This window comes from Apis mellifera, linkage group LG4, assembly GCF_003254395.2.
Source record: "Apis mellifera strain DH4 linkage group LG4, Amel_HAv3.1, whole genome shotgun sequence".
In the NCBI taxonomy this organism is placed as follows: domain Eukaryota; kingdom Metazoa; phylum Arthropoda; class Insecta; order Hymenoptera; family Apidae; genus Apis; species Apis mellifera.
The window spans coordinates 8,997,566-9,013,879 of record NC_037641.1 but is presented as its reverse complement, the minus strand read 5'-3'; the positions used below and the strand labels follow the sequence as shown (position 1 = coordinate 9,013,879).

The window sequence follows — 16,314 nt, the reverse complement described above, 5'->3', positions numbered from 1 at the left end:
ATCGTTCGTAAAATTTAAATGCTAATCGTTAGTTGAAACGAACTATGCGTATTTACAAAATATATATTTCGAAATGGTTTATTTATTCATCGAATATTCATCGAGTTTATATAAAAGTAAATTCATCCAATGATAATTTTGAGTAAATAGCGAAATTGATATTTGTTGTACATGCTTTTTTCTCCCCCCCCCCTCCCCCCTCTCTTTTTTTTTTTTAATCTTTGAAATTAAATTTTGTTTGCTCGTTCGTTCCAACGAAACGAAAATATATCAAAGTCACAGGATTGTATATATACTGTGCTGCTTTGGTCAATTTGTTTCGTTATTTTTCAACAATCCATCGGAATAAAACACACTTTGAATTATTCCTTCGTTAATTCCCTCCTTTTCATTCAATTTTGTTTCTTGTTATATTCGTGTTCATAACAATTTTATGTCAAACACGTTATTATCTCGTCCACACACGCGCGTGTAATAATGTGTATGTGCACACGAATTTATAATTTAATTGAACACACACATATACGCCTTTGTGACAATTTTTCTTCAAATAATCAAGTGATCAAAGATATATATATATATTATAATTTTTGAAATTGCGGTACACGGTGTGGCCATGCAAAATATTACAAATAAAGAGTTTTCTCTTAGTTTTTCTCGAAAGAGAGAGAGAAAGAAAAAAACATATGTTCAATATTGTTACAAACATGTAATTAAAAATAAAGTGAGATTTATACGATGCTGTAGTTTCGCTGAAAATAATATTATCTTTGTTCTTTGCGAAATAACTGAAACTTTTAAGTTATTTTACATATATTTGCATGATAAAGTTTTCTTTGTTTTCTCTCCGAAAAATACGATATGCACGCGTGTACACTACAACGAAATTTTAGAAGCGATCATTCTCTCTTCTTTCTCTCAAAATGAAATCAAATGAATTTCAAACAAATAATCACAGAAAATTATTTTGCCATATCTATTTATCGCAATTAATGAAATAAATAAATCTTATTTAAAACAGTAGATTAATTTTCTCTAACCTTCCATTAAAACGTACGAATTTAACCATCGTGCACGATGGAAAAATATATACGCAAGTATTTTCAAAAGTAGCAAAAAAACGATGCACAAAAGCTTCTTGGCTGGAAAATTGTTCATTTTAGATACGATTCGAAACCGTGACACGAGTGGATAAAGATAGAACTGACGAAAGTGCCGAGAAAGGAAAATTGGGAGAGAGAGAGAAAATCCCTTCACACTCGCATGAGTCTGGGCGCCATGTGTATAAGTATTTCCGACATTGCGCGAGAGTGAAGGAAGAATCTTTGAAGATACGGCAAAAGAAGAAGAGGAAAAAAAAAAAAAATATTCCAAAGAAATATTCCGTCTCTAAAGAGAAAGTTTGGATGCGCGAGAGAAAAGAAACTGTTTTTGAAAAAGAGTGCTTTGCGTGGAACGACTCTTGATTTTGTGATTTACTTGAAAAAAGAAGAAAATTAAACAGACCAAGTTAAATCAGAAAATGGTATAATCGAACGAAGAGGAATAATCGAATCGAAAAACTTCGATTTGAATTAAAATAATTTTCTGCAGGAATAGTGATTAACACTCGAGATACAAGTTGGAATAGCGTCTTGTTTAAGTTGGTAAGACCATGGATTAAAGGGAACTTTTACGATGCTATTATTTCAATGGACCTAGATTAATCGAGTCGAAGGATCATCGAAGCAAGCACACGCTTTGTCTGTGTAGTTTCACCAAATTACGTATATACCAGGATTAATTCGGAACACGGTACTCCATGGATGTTATTCTCTCTCTTTAAAATTGTTACAATTGTTGTATCGATACAAAATTCCTCCTTTAATTTTCTTTTTCATTGATTAAATCTTATTAGATATTCGAACAAATTTAATATATTTAATAGAAGGAACTTACTTGAGGCCAGCAACGATTTCCATGGCTGAGTTAAAATTTCCGGTATTCCAACAGGTTTGAGCTACGCGTAGGAGACAGGACAATACAGCCTGCCTTTCTTCTATCGTTGTGCCGCTTGTGATCGCGTGGGTAACCCATGAGCTCACCTGAAATTACGAAATATCCTATGTAATACAAGATTACAAAACACGATTTTTCCTTTAGAGATTCAATCTATTTACTATTCCATCGAAATTCGATACGATTAATTAAAATTCGAATTTTACTTGAAATTTACTCTGGATTCAATTTTCCTTTTTCTTTCAATAGCAGACATGAATATTTACAACAATCGAATCAAAAACAAATCATTCAACGTATCAAAGATATCATATTCTCATCAATCATATTATTACTTATTCAATATTCACTTCAATATTATTAATTACAAACATTGCAATGTGGTCACATAGGACACAGAAAGAAAGATAAATACATCTATCGGGATTCGTCGATTATTTCAATGGATTTATGCGAAGATCACTCGATGAATGATCACTTGTACGAACTTATTAACGTATAAATACCTCATTGAAACGATTGATGAGCGTCTGAACGGAAGAGGAGAAGTTGGGTACAGGCCAGTTAGACTCTTCCTCGGTCTGGGTCGAGCTGTTGGCGGTGCTCGGATTGCAGTAGCTGCGACTCGGCGACGGGGGTGGCCTGGCAGGTAGTTTCTGCGTGTCTTGTGCCACGTGCCTTAGGTACTCGTCAGGCGGTACCTGGTAGAACAGCTGGTATTCGGTCTCCGTCAACCTGAGCGCCACCTCCTCGGGGAAGTGCAGCAGCTTGTGCAGATCCTCCAGCTCCTCAGAGCTCCGAGGCGGCTGCGGCTGCGGCCGCTTCTCCAGCTCTAATTAAACGCGACAAAGCAGTTTTAATATCCAACTGCGTGAAACATTGCACGCGCGAACATAGATTTTCGCTTTTCTCGAGAAATTCATTCAACCTCTCTTACACAGATTTCTGCTTCTCCATCCGGGATTGGATTAACGAAGGGATTAATGAAGGGAAGGAGGAAAATTAATATTTTTGTCGAGAGAACTTTTTTATTCTCCTTTTTTTGTTCTTCAGTTTTAAAGGGGATAGGAATTTTTCAGCTACTCGAGATTGGATTAAAATCAACGCTATAGAAACCGATAAGAAGGTGAAAATTATTATTATTATTATTTTTGTCGAAACAACTTTCTTTATCTTGTTATTTCCTTCAATAAAGCGGGTAATATTTAATGATCGAGCTTTTTCGTAAAATTTATTTTTCAACGGGAGAAAGGAAAAAAACGTTACTTAACGAACGATTAACGTTTATTATCCCCGAGTCTATGATCGCGTTAATTGCTGGCCGGTATCAATTCCAGTTACGAGTCGTTCCTGGAGTTTAATTTATCGTTTATTTTATACGAAATTACAAATTTCCTTCCTAGACGAGGAAATTTCAACCGTGTATTTCGACTGATTTGCGAGAAATTACATTTCGCGAGAACGAGCGAGCGAACGGGGGAGTAGAAATTGTTTGTTCGAACGGTTTGTTCCGAGTCGAAGGGGAAACGGAAAGTGAATGGAACGCGCGGAAGCGTTGTTCGAACCGTGCCGACAATTTAAAATCTGACCCAGTTCTGTCAAAAATAATTAAGATTGGCGCTGACTCGTCGTGGCGGCTCGTGTTATACCGGCTTATAACGCGCGTACACATACATATATATACACAGAGGAGGCGGAAAATGTACGAATGCAGCATCCATTTGCGGCGACGAGAAGGAACTCGAGTAATTCGACGTATCCGGTATATTAACGGTTCTTGCCCTGTTATTAAAAGCAATTCATAAAATCACGCGCGAATCTAGATTCTAGGATATTCTCTTATCATTCTAGGATTTCTTATCTCCTTCTCTTATCATCCCCTAATTGATAACATTAGAAAATATCGAGACTCGACCAACACTCGATGGATGATTATCATTCAAGGGAACAAGGAGCGCGGATAATTTCGAAATTCGTGATATCATAACGCCTGTCTTAATCCCATTTTAAACTAATTTGCATCAAAATCACGCGCTAAACCAGAGACGTTAAGCGGATGTATAATATATATATATATATATATATATATATATATATATATATATATATATATATATATATACTGTACACGTACGTAAACGATGCGTCATCTCTTGAGTACTCAAGTTATCGACAAAAATCAAAAGAAGTCAAAGAAACTGTGATAATTTTTAACATTCAAACTAATCTTGACTATTAACTAGATGTCTTAGAAATATAATATAATTATTATAAATTAAATAAATTAAGAATCTAAATCTAAAGAATCTAAAATTAATGATAAAATTATATTTAATAGTAAATGTCTTGTTAATGTAAAAACGTAAGGGATTAATCTAAAAATATTAGCAATTATAATATAAAGTATTAGTCTAATAAAAATAATAATATTAGATTGATATTTAGATTTTGAAACTGAACTTTAAATTCATTATATATAAAATTTATTAATGTTTCTATAATAAATATAATTTGTGATTGAATTAATCAAAAAATATACTATACGATTTTGAGTATACGCAGCATCCACTTTTCGAACGAAAGATTAATTCGAATACCAATACACTTTATATTCAACTATTTACAATTTACTATTATTATTTATACTTAATATATAATATAATATATAATATAATATACTTAATAATATTTACTATTATTATTTACTATTACTTTATATTTACTATTTCCATCATTAGCGACAAGTAATTAAGGTTTACTGTGCGAGATACGATAATTACTCGAACTAAAATTCCATCAGCTGCGAAATAAGCTTAAAAGTTACGTTTCCAAAGTCGCGTTAAAATCAATTTCCCTTTGTACGCCTCGATGCTCGTACCATGTACGCAAGTACATCGCGAGCCCCTGTTATCAAAACATCGTGTGAAACGAATAATAACGCGCGTGCGACGATTAACGATTGACAATGCATGCAATGTCGTGCATGATCGAGATGGAGAATCGGGAGCGAATTTTCGTTGCCGGTTCGTTCGGAACAGAAGGGACGATGAAACAGACGAAAAAGATAAAAGGGGGAGGGGAACAAACGTTTTCAAACGGAATCAGGCTGGTTTTGCGGGTTGAAATGAAATTTCATTTGTTACCCGCGTCCCCGAGGACCGAACCGTATCGAATGAATGAAATTATATCGGGTGACGGTGCAAACTTGTTCTAGGTTAAATTATTATGCTCGAAGGAGGCGTCTCCTCGCGGGGAAAAATTTATTATTTCGTATCATTTGTGGCGAATATATATATATATATGTGTGTATAAAGAAGGCAAACAGAGAAAGAAAATAAAGAGGAGAGAAAGATAAGAAGAATTGTGAAAGATTTATTGAAAGTAATTCTTTGATTTTTGATACGTATTTTAAGTAAAAGAAAAGTAAATAATAATAATAATAATAAGGAAAAAAATTGAGGAAAATTTGATAATTTAATCTTGATATTTGCAAAATAAATGTGAATCTTTCGAATTTCTTTGACGAGATCTAATTAGAGAATAATAATATCCTGTCGCGGGAAAGAGAATTGTCGATTTTTCATTTCGAGTTTAAATTATGTATTGGCAGCGATGAGAAATCTTCTGGCTCGCGTGTGTTTTCGAATAAACACAAGGGAATCTTCAATAGAAGGACAAGCATTGTAAACAGAGTAGCCCAGTTAATTAGTACTTTAACATACATCAACAGGACTGACAGATCGATACAATCAGATAATGATAAGGTAACAGGAAGGAAGAGGTAATCAAAGTGCTAATGCAAATATTGGCTGTTCAAGTATCCATCTTTCTAAAGGTAACATCGCTTTCATATACCTAATTGACACGTAAATCGATACTACGTGAGGACGATAAATGAAAGCTGCGACGTATATCTATATCGATTATACCGATGTCGAGATTCACGATTTTTCCAGGAAAAATTTAAATCTCGATCCGATCGAATTATTCTATGATACGCGCAAATAAATTTGAAATTCATCGAAGTATATATATATATATATACGCGAGTTTTTAAAAATTAGATTCTCCTCCCATTTCATTTTTTAGAAGTCAGCCTCGAAACGAATACTCTTATGGAATATCGAAATTGCGTTATCATTGAAAATTGGGTTACACATTCGCGGCGGTAAAAGCATTTTTATAATTGAATCCATAATAAAGCGTTTTTAATATATATATATATATATAAGAGGAAGGCATATATGATAAATATAAATGTATTATCTTTGCGTTAAAGTGTGTTCCATTTCTGAAGAAATATTTCTAATGATTAATGGCGACAGTTTAATATTACTTAGCATTTAATCTAAGTATTTCTGAATGACGGATCATTAGTTTTTTGTGTTTGTTGAGTGTTTTCTTTTTTATTTATTTATCTTATGAAATAATAATATAATAATTTCATTTTTAAATGTTGACATTTCTTCTTTGAGAAGTAATAAATTGATTGAAGAATAACGTCGTTTTATTTTTTCGATCTTTTTCTTCTTCTTTCAAGTAATTTATTCCCAATACAAACATATTAATTTTCTCAGCTCGATTAATCATGCTCGTTGTATGCGAATCTAATATTTGATTAATATCTTAACATCGCAATTTTCGTTGCTTTAAAATATTCTGCAGGAAATATTATACGCTTCTAAAATATATAATATTAATCTCATCCCGTATTATGAAACGTACGTTTCTTTTTATCGTTAAATAATATAAAATTTGGAATGGAACAAAAAATAAACTCGGTGGAGGATTAAAATTCTGTTTCTTTATCTATTATCGTTTTACCAGGCAATGGATTAACAGTTTGGTAAGAGATGTATCATAGGAAAGATTAATGGCTTTTTCAATTGGGAGAAAATGAAGCTAATTTTAAGTCAATGCATAAAGAAAAACAGCGCACGTTGCGATAAATATTCTTCTTCTCTTTTTTCTTTTTTTACAAATTTGATCTTTCTTTTATTTTTAATTTTCGCATTTAACTTTCCAAAATACCTAAAATGAATATAACAGACAAATTATTTGTATAAAGTTGCACCAGGTATCGTGTTAAAAATTTTTGTTAAAAAAAAATCTCCTGCTTATTACTTGTAACGATCTATTTAGATGAAAAACGGCATCCAACTTTGCTAATAAATTACTCGACTGTTATTACGAGAGGAAAATTGTGCCTGTAGGAAAATTCTCTCATTCCTAAGGATCTTCATGTTCAAGGATTATATCATGTTTTATATTCTCGTACATTCAAAACTTTCCATTATATTTTTCATTAGGCAATTTCTTCAAGGATTCTTCAAGGAAATTTCAAAAACTTTGTCAGACCGTTACATATATATACACCACATTATTTAAATTGTTAATCAATTGAATAATTAATCTAATAATTAGAATCATTTTTTATAATTAAAGAACGTACGTGTCTTTCTTAAAAAGGAATTTCAAAAATTTTTTTTCCCACACTATATCTACATCATATACACATTTAACCTTTCTTTTTATTTAAAAAAATTCATAATCAATTTAACATATTCAATAATCAAAATCATTTTCTAATAAACGAAAAATATCGAAGTATGATCGATACTTGGAAAAAATAATAAGTTCCCAAATAATTATTGAATCGTTGCAACGAACCTTATCAGGTAATGGTTCGGCCACGTGGGGTGGAGGAAGCGGAAGTGGCTGTACTATTCGCCGTTGACGGTGATGAAAACGGCGCTTCCACCCACGGGTGGAATCGCCACTGTTCACCGTTGAAATCAGCCCGACGACCACGACGGGTAATCCCCACGTAGTTTTGCAGCCTGCATCAAGATGGCTCCATTGACCTCTATCCAACAGGATCACTGGGACAGCCTTCGTCTTTTCCTCCTCTTCTTTTCCGCTCCTTTCTCGTATTTTAAGAACGACCGCGTTTTTCGATTGGCCTAAAAATCACAGAGAGAAAAGTCGATCGATAACCGTGAATGTAACCAAGCTTGAACACTAAAGGTGAAGGAAGAAAAGTGAAAAGAGGATGAGAGACGAAAATAGAAAACAAAATTTATATCCCCGCATTCGACGATTTAATTTTTATTAAATCGAATGAAAAGTTGTAAAATCGGATTCCAATTGTTATTTGTTCATATTTTATACAACGCAATTACGATAATATACTCTCATTAACGTAATAATAATTGTCATAGATATTGGCTAATTAATACACGTATAATGTGTTCCTTTAACTCCCTTTAAATCGACATTTCACGATATAAACGAAACAAAGCTTTATTGTCCTCGCACATTAGACAATATCGTCATGATCCACGCAACAAATTTTGTTCCAATAATGTTTCAACATCAATTAAATTATCGTACGTAGCTCTCCGTCATTAGCTTTGATCCAGTAGATAACGTTCGAAGTGATATTTGAACGTTTTGTCGTTTCCACATCCGCACGTTGAATCTCATTTTCGATGAAAACTATTTTCTCTCTCTCTCTATCTAGTTCTCTACACGCGTCTGGCGTACAAAGGATCGGTTGGTATATATCCGGGAAATGCCAGAAGGAACTCGTAGAAAGCACGGCCACTCGTTAATCCTTAAAACGACGAGAGCCTTACCAGAGATAGCTTCAAACTGTCGTCAACAGAGTACAGTGATGAATTTAACGATTCTCCGAGGAGTAATGTTAATTTTCTGTTTCGTCGTTCTTTCTGGATTAAACATCAACCGGTATCTCTTTGAAACGCGCAAATTCTCCATTTTACTTACTCCTCTTTCTCTTTTCCTTCTTCTCTTTAATTTTCAAACAATTTTTCTCGACTCGACGACGATAAATATATTCTTGTTCCAATATTTAACGATTAGATATTGCGATTTGCCTATTCCTTCATATGGATTTGAATATTTTGAAGAATAGTCTCTGCCATTTCATGAGAAGAGTAATTTTATATTTAGTTAAATTTTTGAAGGTTTTTCTATGCCATTAATCTATGCAACACAAGATTATCTCCAATGGATTTGAATATTTTGAAGAATAGTCTGCCATTTCATAAGAAGAGTAATTTTATATTTAGTTAAATTTTTGAAGATTTTTCTATGCCATTAATCTATGCAACACAAGATTATCTCCAATGGATTTGAATATTTTGAAGAATAGTCTGCCATTTCATGAGAAGAGTAATTTTATATTTAGTTAAATTTTTGAAGGTTTTTCTATGCCATTAATCTATGCAACACAAGATTATGGATTTGAATATTTTAAAGAATAGTGTGCCATTTCGCAAACAGAAGAATAATTCTACCTTTAATTAAATTTTCAAAGCTTTGCAACTTGCAACTTAAGATTATCTCCAAGGAAAGAAAAAGAAAGTTCAGTTTTTAGAAATTTCAATAACTTAAGATTATCTGCAACGAAAGGGAGAAAGGGAAAGTTTAGTTAAGGAAATTTCGCCCGATTTCAACGTTATTTTTTGACCAAAGGGAGGCAAAAATTTAATTTAGAAATTTCGTCCGCAATCTTTTCAAAAAAAAAAAGGTGATCCTTCTACGGCCGATGGAATTGATCATCCTTCGCAGCGGTCACGGAGCAATAAAAAGATGGTCGATGGAATCGTGGCTAGACGATTTCCATCGAAATTCTCAGTTGTTTGCTCACACTTCGCCGAGCGCGGTCGAGCGGAACCGCCAAAGACGACCTTGAATCCCTGTGCAACTATTGTCTCCTGCGATTTCCTGATAATTTCACCGAGGAGGGAAGGAAAAAAAAAAGGCTAGATGGTTAGGGACGTGATTTTCATAGAGAAGTCTTTCTCACGCCGCGCCCAGGGATCATTTATCATTTCGTTATCTCTTGGAAAAATTTAAAATCCCGTGATTTCATTTCATAGATTTATTTTTATTCAAATTTAACGATCGTTTAGTATCCGCATTAGAGAGAGATTTTACTTTGTGGCCGTTCATTGCTTAATAATAATGCAACTCGTTTTAACGAGTTTATCCCTTAATGATAAAGTAAAACTTTATTAATTAATTAAGCGGATAGAATTGTAAGCATCGTGATCGATGTTGAAGAAATGATAATAATTGGAACAAGAGTATATTATTATGTCTACTTGTGCCTTCATGTTTCAACACAATAATTTTAGAGAGTGATTCGATAAACTTGTTGCGAATATTTTAAAATTAAATATCACTTTGTATATATTTATTCGAATCTATCTTTAAGTATATATTTTAAATGTTTTGCACGGATTATTAATATCTTCTTCCCTATACATATAATTACTCGAAATGTTACGTACGTGATAGATAGCATACAAACGTATACTCAAATATATCCTCACGAGAGCTGTATTTATGCCAAGAAATAGCAATTACACGTTCGAGATAGTACTGTTGCACAAGAATGAGCTATTGTTCACGAGTCAAGATTTTATATATACACGTAGAAACTACTGCCACTCTGCCCGATTCGTTCCTGATACAATCTCGAAACACTTAGCGCATACACACAAGTGTTGTTTCCAAGCGATTGCCATCCGATTGCTATTAAATGCCCTAATTTGCAAGAAGGGATTAATGGGAAGCCAACGGGAGATAAATTATTTCTGGTCATATAATTCAATTGATTGCCGTTTAGATTAAACGAGACGACGACCATTACACGATATTATTAAATGTAAATTCAATATGAAAATATAGGATCGGATAAGGATTTTTCAAACTTTTCTAACCTAGTTATAAAATGTGTACAATTCCTTTTTTTCTATATTTTCCATCTCAACGATTTCCAATTATTAATTATATGTTAATTCAAATTTTTTAGAGAAATTATTTTTCTATATACGAAAATATATGAATGTTATAGGATCGTTTCGGATTTTCTTGCATTTTGGAATCCCCATTTAAACATTTTTTAAATCAAATTTATTGTCGTATCAAATCGATCGATATTTCTTCACTTACGCGTAACAAAATTGAAAAGTGAAGGTTCATTGCAATAAGAAATAATTTTCCATTCAAATGGGCCGAGTGAAACGAGAGGAAACTGCAGCAACTGTTGACATTCCTCGCTCACCTTCCTCTAGCAATTTCCTAGAAGGCGACAAGCAAAGGTCAGAACGTAGATACGTTATCTCGCGTGGGCGGAATGATTAGACCAAAATGTTTCAGAATTCTCCATCAACATCCTACTCGAATTAGAGTAATTCGTCCGAACGACTTCGAAAACAAAATATAGAAGACAGGAAACCGTGTTCCATTGCAAGACGAGGAAGAATGATAAAGATGGACGTCCATCTTCGTGGAATGCAAATTAAGATCGATCTTGAGTAATCGAGGAAAGGGTTGAAGAAAGAAGAGGAAAGAAGAAATTTTTCGAGTTCCTCGATTTTTCATCCGTTCCAAGTTTATTATCTCGTTTATACTGTGGTGGTGCCGCGCGATATCGCATGTCCTGTTTTTTTTCGCCACGGATTTTTATGAAAGCAGGGGGCGCACGTTGGCAAGGAAACTCCGCGGGGATGGGGGAAACTGTTCTGTAACTTTTCAGGTTTATTAGTCTCGAGGGCGGTGCTCGTGCTTCTTATTGAAACAAAGTTCTCGCCACCCTGACTAATTGGAAGGATACGTTTCTTTCCTTTTCAAATTGCACAGATTTGTCGGCTTTTCTTCTCCTTCCTTCTCTTTTTTTTTTCGATAAATATCGATTTCCAAGATATCAGCGGTTTGTGTACACGGGAATTTTCTAAGGGAAAGGATTTTTTAGATATTTTTACGCTGAAAATTTATATCCCCGGGGTTTTGACCGTGGAAATCTACGTAGAGGTTAGGATCGCCAGGATTTTTATAAAAAGCTTGACTGTATCCCACGACTGTATTGGAATTGTATTTAATATTGCATTAGGATAGCGAGGCAAGGAATTTTATCAGAGCGATAAATATCGATGTAGATATCGATTCATGCGAGGAAGAGACAAGAGGATTGTACCACTCGTGGTAAATGGGAACAAGGGGGGATTTTGTTCAAAGAAAATCTTTGATATTTTTTTTTAAATATAATATTGCGCAGCTACCCTTTGGGTTTTAAGGAAAATATAAGGATTCCCTGTGTAAAGATTCGAAAGATGTCCCGTCTTTTCTATGAAATTTAATATTTCAGATATATTTTCAAAATAAATATGAAATGTTAAATATTTCTTTTTAATGTCAGGACTAATTTAAATAACGCTTTGAAATAATAATTTAAAAAATTATTAGAAATTACTTACTACCCTGACTACTTAAAAAGTAATTAATCAGTTAGATTAACTGCTTGAGAAAAGAAATCAATCATGATTTCTATGCTTCAATTTAAATCAAACGAACTTGTTCTAACTCGTGTTGCAACTATTCACGAATTTGTAGTAAACAAAGTTTATTTTCGCCCCGAAACAGCGATTACTCCGACTCGAAACTCGAAACTCTTTTTTATTAAGCAAATTCGCGAAACGTTCGAGTTCCATCTTGATTTCCCGAATTTTGGGATCGCTTTTTCACTTCTCCTCATCGAGTACCAAGTCTAGTTTTTACGCTGCAGGTATTATGGTGCAATATCGAGCGCGTTTAAAGCTGACATAACCGAGCAGAAAATTCACGAATACTCAACTTCTCCACTTCACCGATCACCGCAAATTCAAGATTTTCAATTATTCAAGCGTGTGCATCCGAATCGTGCAATTCTTCCCGATTTTTCAACTTGATAATTCCCTATATTTAAGATAAAATCGTACGAGAAAAATTCTTCTCAATTTAAATTTAATTATTAACTCACTCAAGGAATCGTAAAAATCGAATCAATAAATCTTTTTTTGCAAATTTAGAATTTAAAATTTATTCTGAAAAACCTTTATAATTCTACAATGATCGATCTTTCTCTACTCAATTTTTTTCGTTAATTTACCTTGATCTTTGCATCATGTATGATTCGAATAAAATTTTTCTCTCACCCAAAACTATTAACCTAATCTATATATAAAAAGAAAATAAAGGAATCTTTTTCTGCAAATTTAGAATTTAAAATTTATTCTGAAAAACCTTTATAATTTACCTATATATTTCTACAATGATCAATTTTTCTCTACTCAATTTTTTTCGTTAATTTATCTTGATCTCTGCATCATGTATGGTTCGAATAAAATTTTTCTCTCACCCAAAACTACTAATCTAATATATAAAAAGAAAGTAAGGGAAACGATTAAAATAAATACTTATCAAAATAAATACTACATAATTGAACGCGTTCAAATTTATTTCTCATTTTCGTATTTTGCCAAGAATTGAATGCGTTAAACTTTCCTTCGGCACCCTGTTTCACCTCCACGCGCGCATCGCGACGAAAAAAAAAAGCTTTTATGAAATCGCGGTTAAATCTCATCACGCCGTGACTTTCCCCCCCTTCCTCGAAACAATGTTTCCAGCATCAACACGACGAGAGACGCATCAAAGTATAGAAGGGAGTAAGATGTATCGAGGGGGAAAAATCGTGTCGCCCATCCTGAAAATATTAATATTATTCCCCGAGGTTAACCCATCTCATCCATGGTAAAGTTTAAAGTTTTCGCGAGTTTCGCGTGGCAAGTTTATAAAAGGATACGAATCGCAAAGTTTTTCCCTTTGAACTTTGCCTGTGAACCGATTATTAATTTTAGGATAATGCGTAAAGATTAAGGATTAAAATATTTTCAAGTCGAATTCTTGTTCGAGGAGAATCTGAACATTTTATAACATGTTATATCTTCATCAATTTCGTGTATGCTTTTTAATGCTTCTTGAAAAATGACGAGGTATGTTACATTTAAATTGTATGTCGAACAAATATTAACAGTCTCTATCAAGTCATTTGTTTTCGAATAATTTTATAGATTAATAAAATCGACGTTTCATAAGCAACAATTAAAATTACTAAAAATCTATTCCAGATGTACACACATTTCTCCTTTTTCTTTGTATAATTCTTACAGCCATCTACAGTTACAATAATCAAAAATTTGAAGAAAGAAAAATATTACAAACAACTAATACTACTAAAAATCTATTTCAGATGTACATTTCTCCTTTCTTTATATAATTCTTACAGCCACTTACAGTTACAATAATCGTTACATTATCAAAAATTTGAAGAAAGAAAAATATTACAAACAACTAATATTACTAAAAATCTATTCCAGATGTACATACATTTCTTTCTTTTTCTTTGTATAATTCTTACAGCCATCTATAGTTACAATATCAAAAATTTGAAGAAAGAAAAATATTACAAACAACTAATATTACTAAAAATCTATTCCAGATGTACATTTCTCCTTTCTTTATATAATTCTTATAGCCACTTACAGTTACAATAATCGTTACATTATCAAAAATTTGAAGAAAGAAAAATATTACAAACAACTAATATTACTAAAAATCTATTCCAGATGTACATACATTTCTTTCTTTTTCTTTGTATAATTCTTACAGCCATCTATAGTTACAATATCAAAAATTTGAAGAAAGAAAAATATTACAAACAACTAATATTACTAAAAATCTATTCCAGATGTACATTTCTCCTTTCTTTATATAATTCTTACAGCCACTTACAGTTATAATAATCGTACATTATCAAAAATTTGAAGAAAAAAAAATATTAGAAACAACTAATACTACTAAAAATCTATTTCAGATGTACACACATTTCTCCTTTCTTTGTATAATTCTTACAGCCACCTAGTTACAATAATTAAAAATTTGAAGAAAGAAAAATATTACAAACGACTAATACTACTGAAAATCTATTCCAGATGTACATTTCTCCTTTCTTTATATAATTCTTACAGCCATCTACAGTTACAATAATTGTACATTATTAAAAATTTGAAGAAAGAAAAATATTAGAAACAACTAATACTATAAAAATCTATTCCAGATGTACACACATTTCTTTCTTTTTCTTTGTATAATTCTTGCAGCCACCTACAGTTACAATAAACATACATTATCAAAAATTTGAAGAAAGAAAAATATTACAAACTTGTTCGAATATGATTATATGCAACAATATAAAATAAAGATTAGCTCGGAAGAAAATTGCAGCGAATATTTGCAGTAGATATCCAAGTTGGATGTGCACATGCACCCACATATATCCGCGAGTAGACGGAAGCCAATTGACCGTGGTTCGGACAGAGGGTATGAGGAAAACGAGGGAAAGACGTGTAATATGTGGGGCGGTCGATGGAACTGTCTATATCGCATAACCCGTTCGAGGCAGGCGAGCAGCCTTGCTGCTTTCAGCTTTCGTGTTTCTGCGTACATTAACGCTCCAACTAGAATTAACAAATGGCGAATGTATGCGTGCACACGTTCCCCGAGTGAGGTAGGGGGTAGAACTATGTGAAAGAGATAGGAGGTAGCCTGTGGAAAGGAAGTAAGTAGTTACACAGGTTTACACGTTAGCCAAGTTAAATGATTCTGAATCTGATGTTGGACCAAACTTGTTGCCAGTTGAACGCTTCCTTGCTCTCCTGTGCTCGTTCTCAAGGATGTACTACACCGGTTACCGGTATTTAACAGTCGCGATGATAAATTTTCTCGAAGAAACTTCTGATTGTTTGATTTGTACAACGTATATTTATTAAATATTTGATCGAAAATTAATAATACGAGATTGCGAACAGTGAAATGAATTTTTTTTTTTTTACTTTAATAAACGTTGCTCTTGATAAATTGATAAAAGCATTGAAAATTAGAACGGCATAATTTTATGGATGTTGGGGATGCATAAGAGTATAACGAGTATTATGTTACATTGTTCTTGGTCGCATGTTATCATCGGTGAAAAAGAACTCCTTTCCGTTATGCTAATGTTGATCATTTTTCCGTCGAAGCTGCATCGAATGCACGGAATTTTTCATTTTGACTTTGGTCGAGTGCTTCTTTTTAACTTGCGTTACGAATAGATGCATTTTCATTTTAAAAGTCGGGAGGAAGAAATCAGATGAACGCGATTTCCTTCCTCGCGAAAAACTGGAATTAATTTCCCTAATCCCGACACCTTTTTCAATCCTCTTTAAATATTTGTGGTCAGTAGTATTAGCGGAATTTAATCTTTCCACTGTTCGTCACCCGGCTGAAACGAGATCCATCTTCAATTAAACGTTTTAATGCCCTTCAATTATTAAATTACTCGCGGTCACTCTTGCTTCCACCGTTTAACTAAAAATTTACCATTTTTAAAATTCCGAAAAAAACCATCTTTCGCGCATAAAAATTCCA

General features: G+C 33.1%; 1 protein-coding gene across 6 annotated transcripts in view; it reads right to left on the bottom strand.

Annotated features, from left to right (window-relative positions):
* Nucleotides 1–16,314, bottom strand: part of LOC408804 (1-phosphatidylinositol 4,5-bisphosphate phosphodiesterase epsilon-1) — a 107,972-nt gene that overhangs the window by 34,632 nt on the left and 57,026 nt on the right. For 5 of the 6 annotated variants that reach the window (XM_016911809.2, XM_016911810.2, XM_016911813.2 and 2 more), the window contains 3 exons: nt 7,669–7,961; nt 2,505–2,830; nt 1,939–2,084 (listed from right to left, as the gene is read on the bottom strand). In XM_016911809.2, coding sequence (XP_016767298.1) covers nt 1,939–1,961 — 23 coding nt within the window. In that variant the 5' untranslated portion in view covers nt 1,962–2,084; nt 2,505–2,830; nt 7,669–7,961. Of the gene's footprint in view, nt 1–1,938; nt 2,085–2,504; nt 2,831–7,668; nt 7,962–16,314 lie in introns of those variants that run through there. The other variant, XM_026440475.1, reaches the window with a different exon arrangement.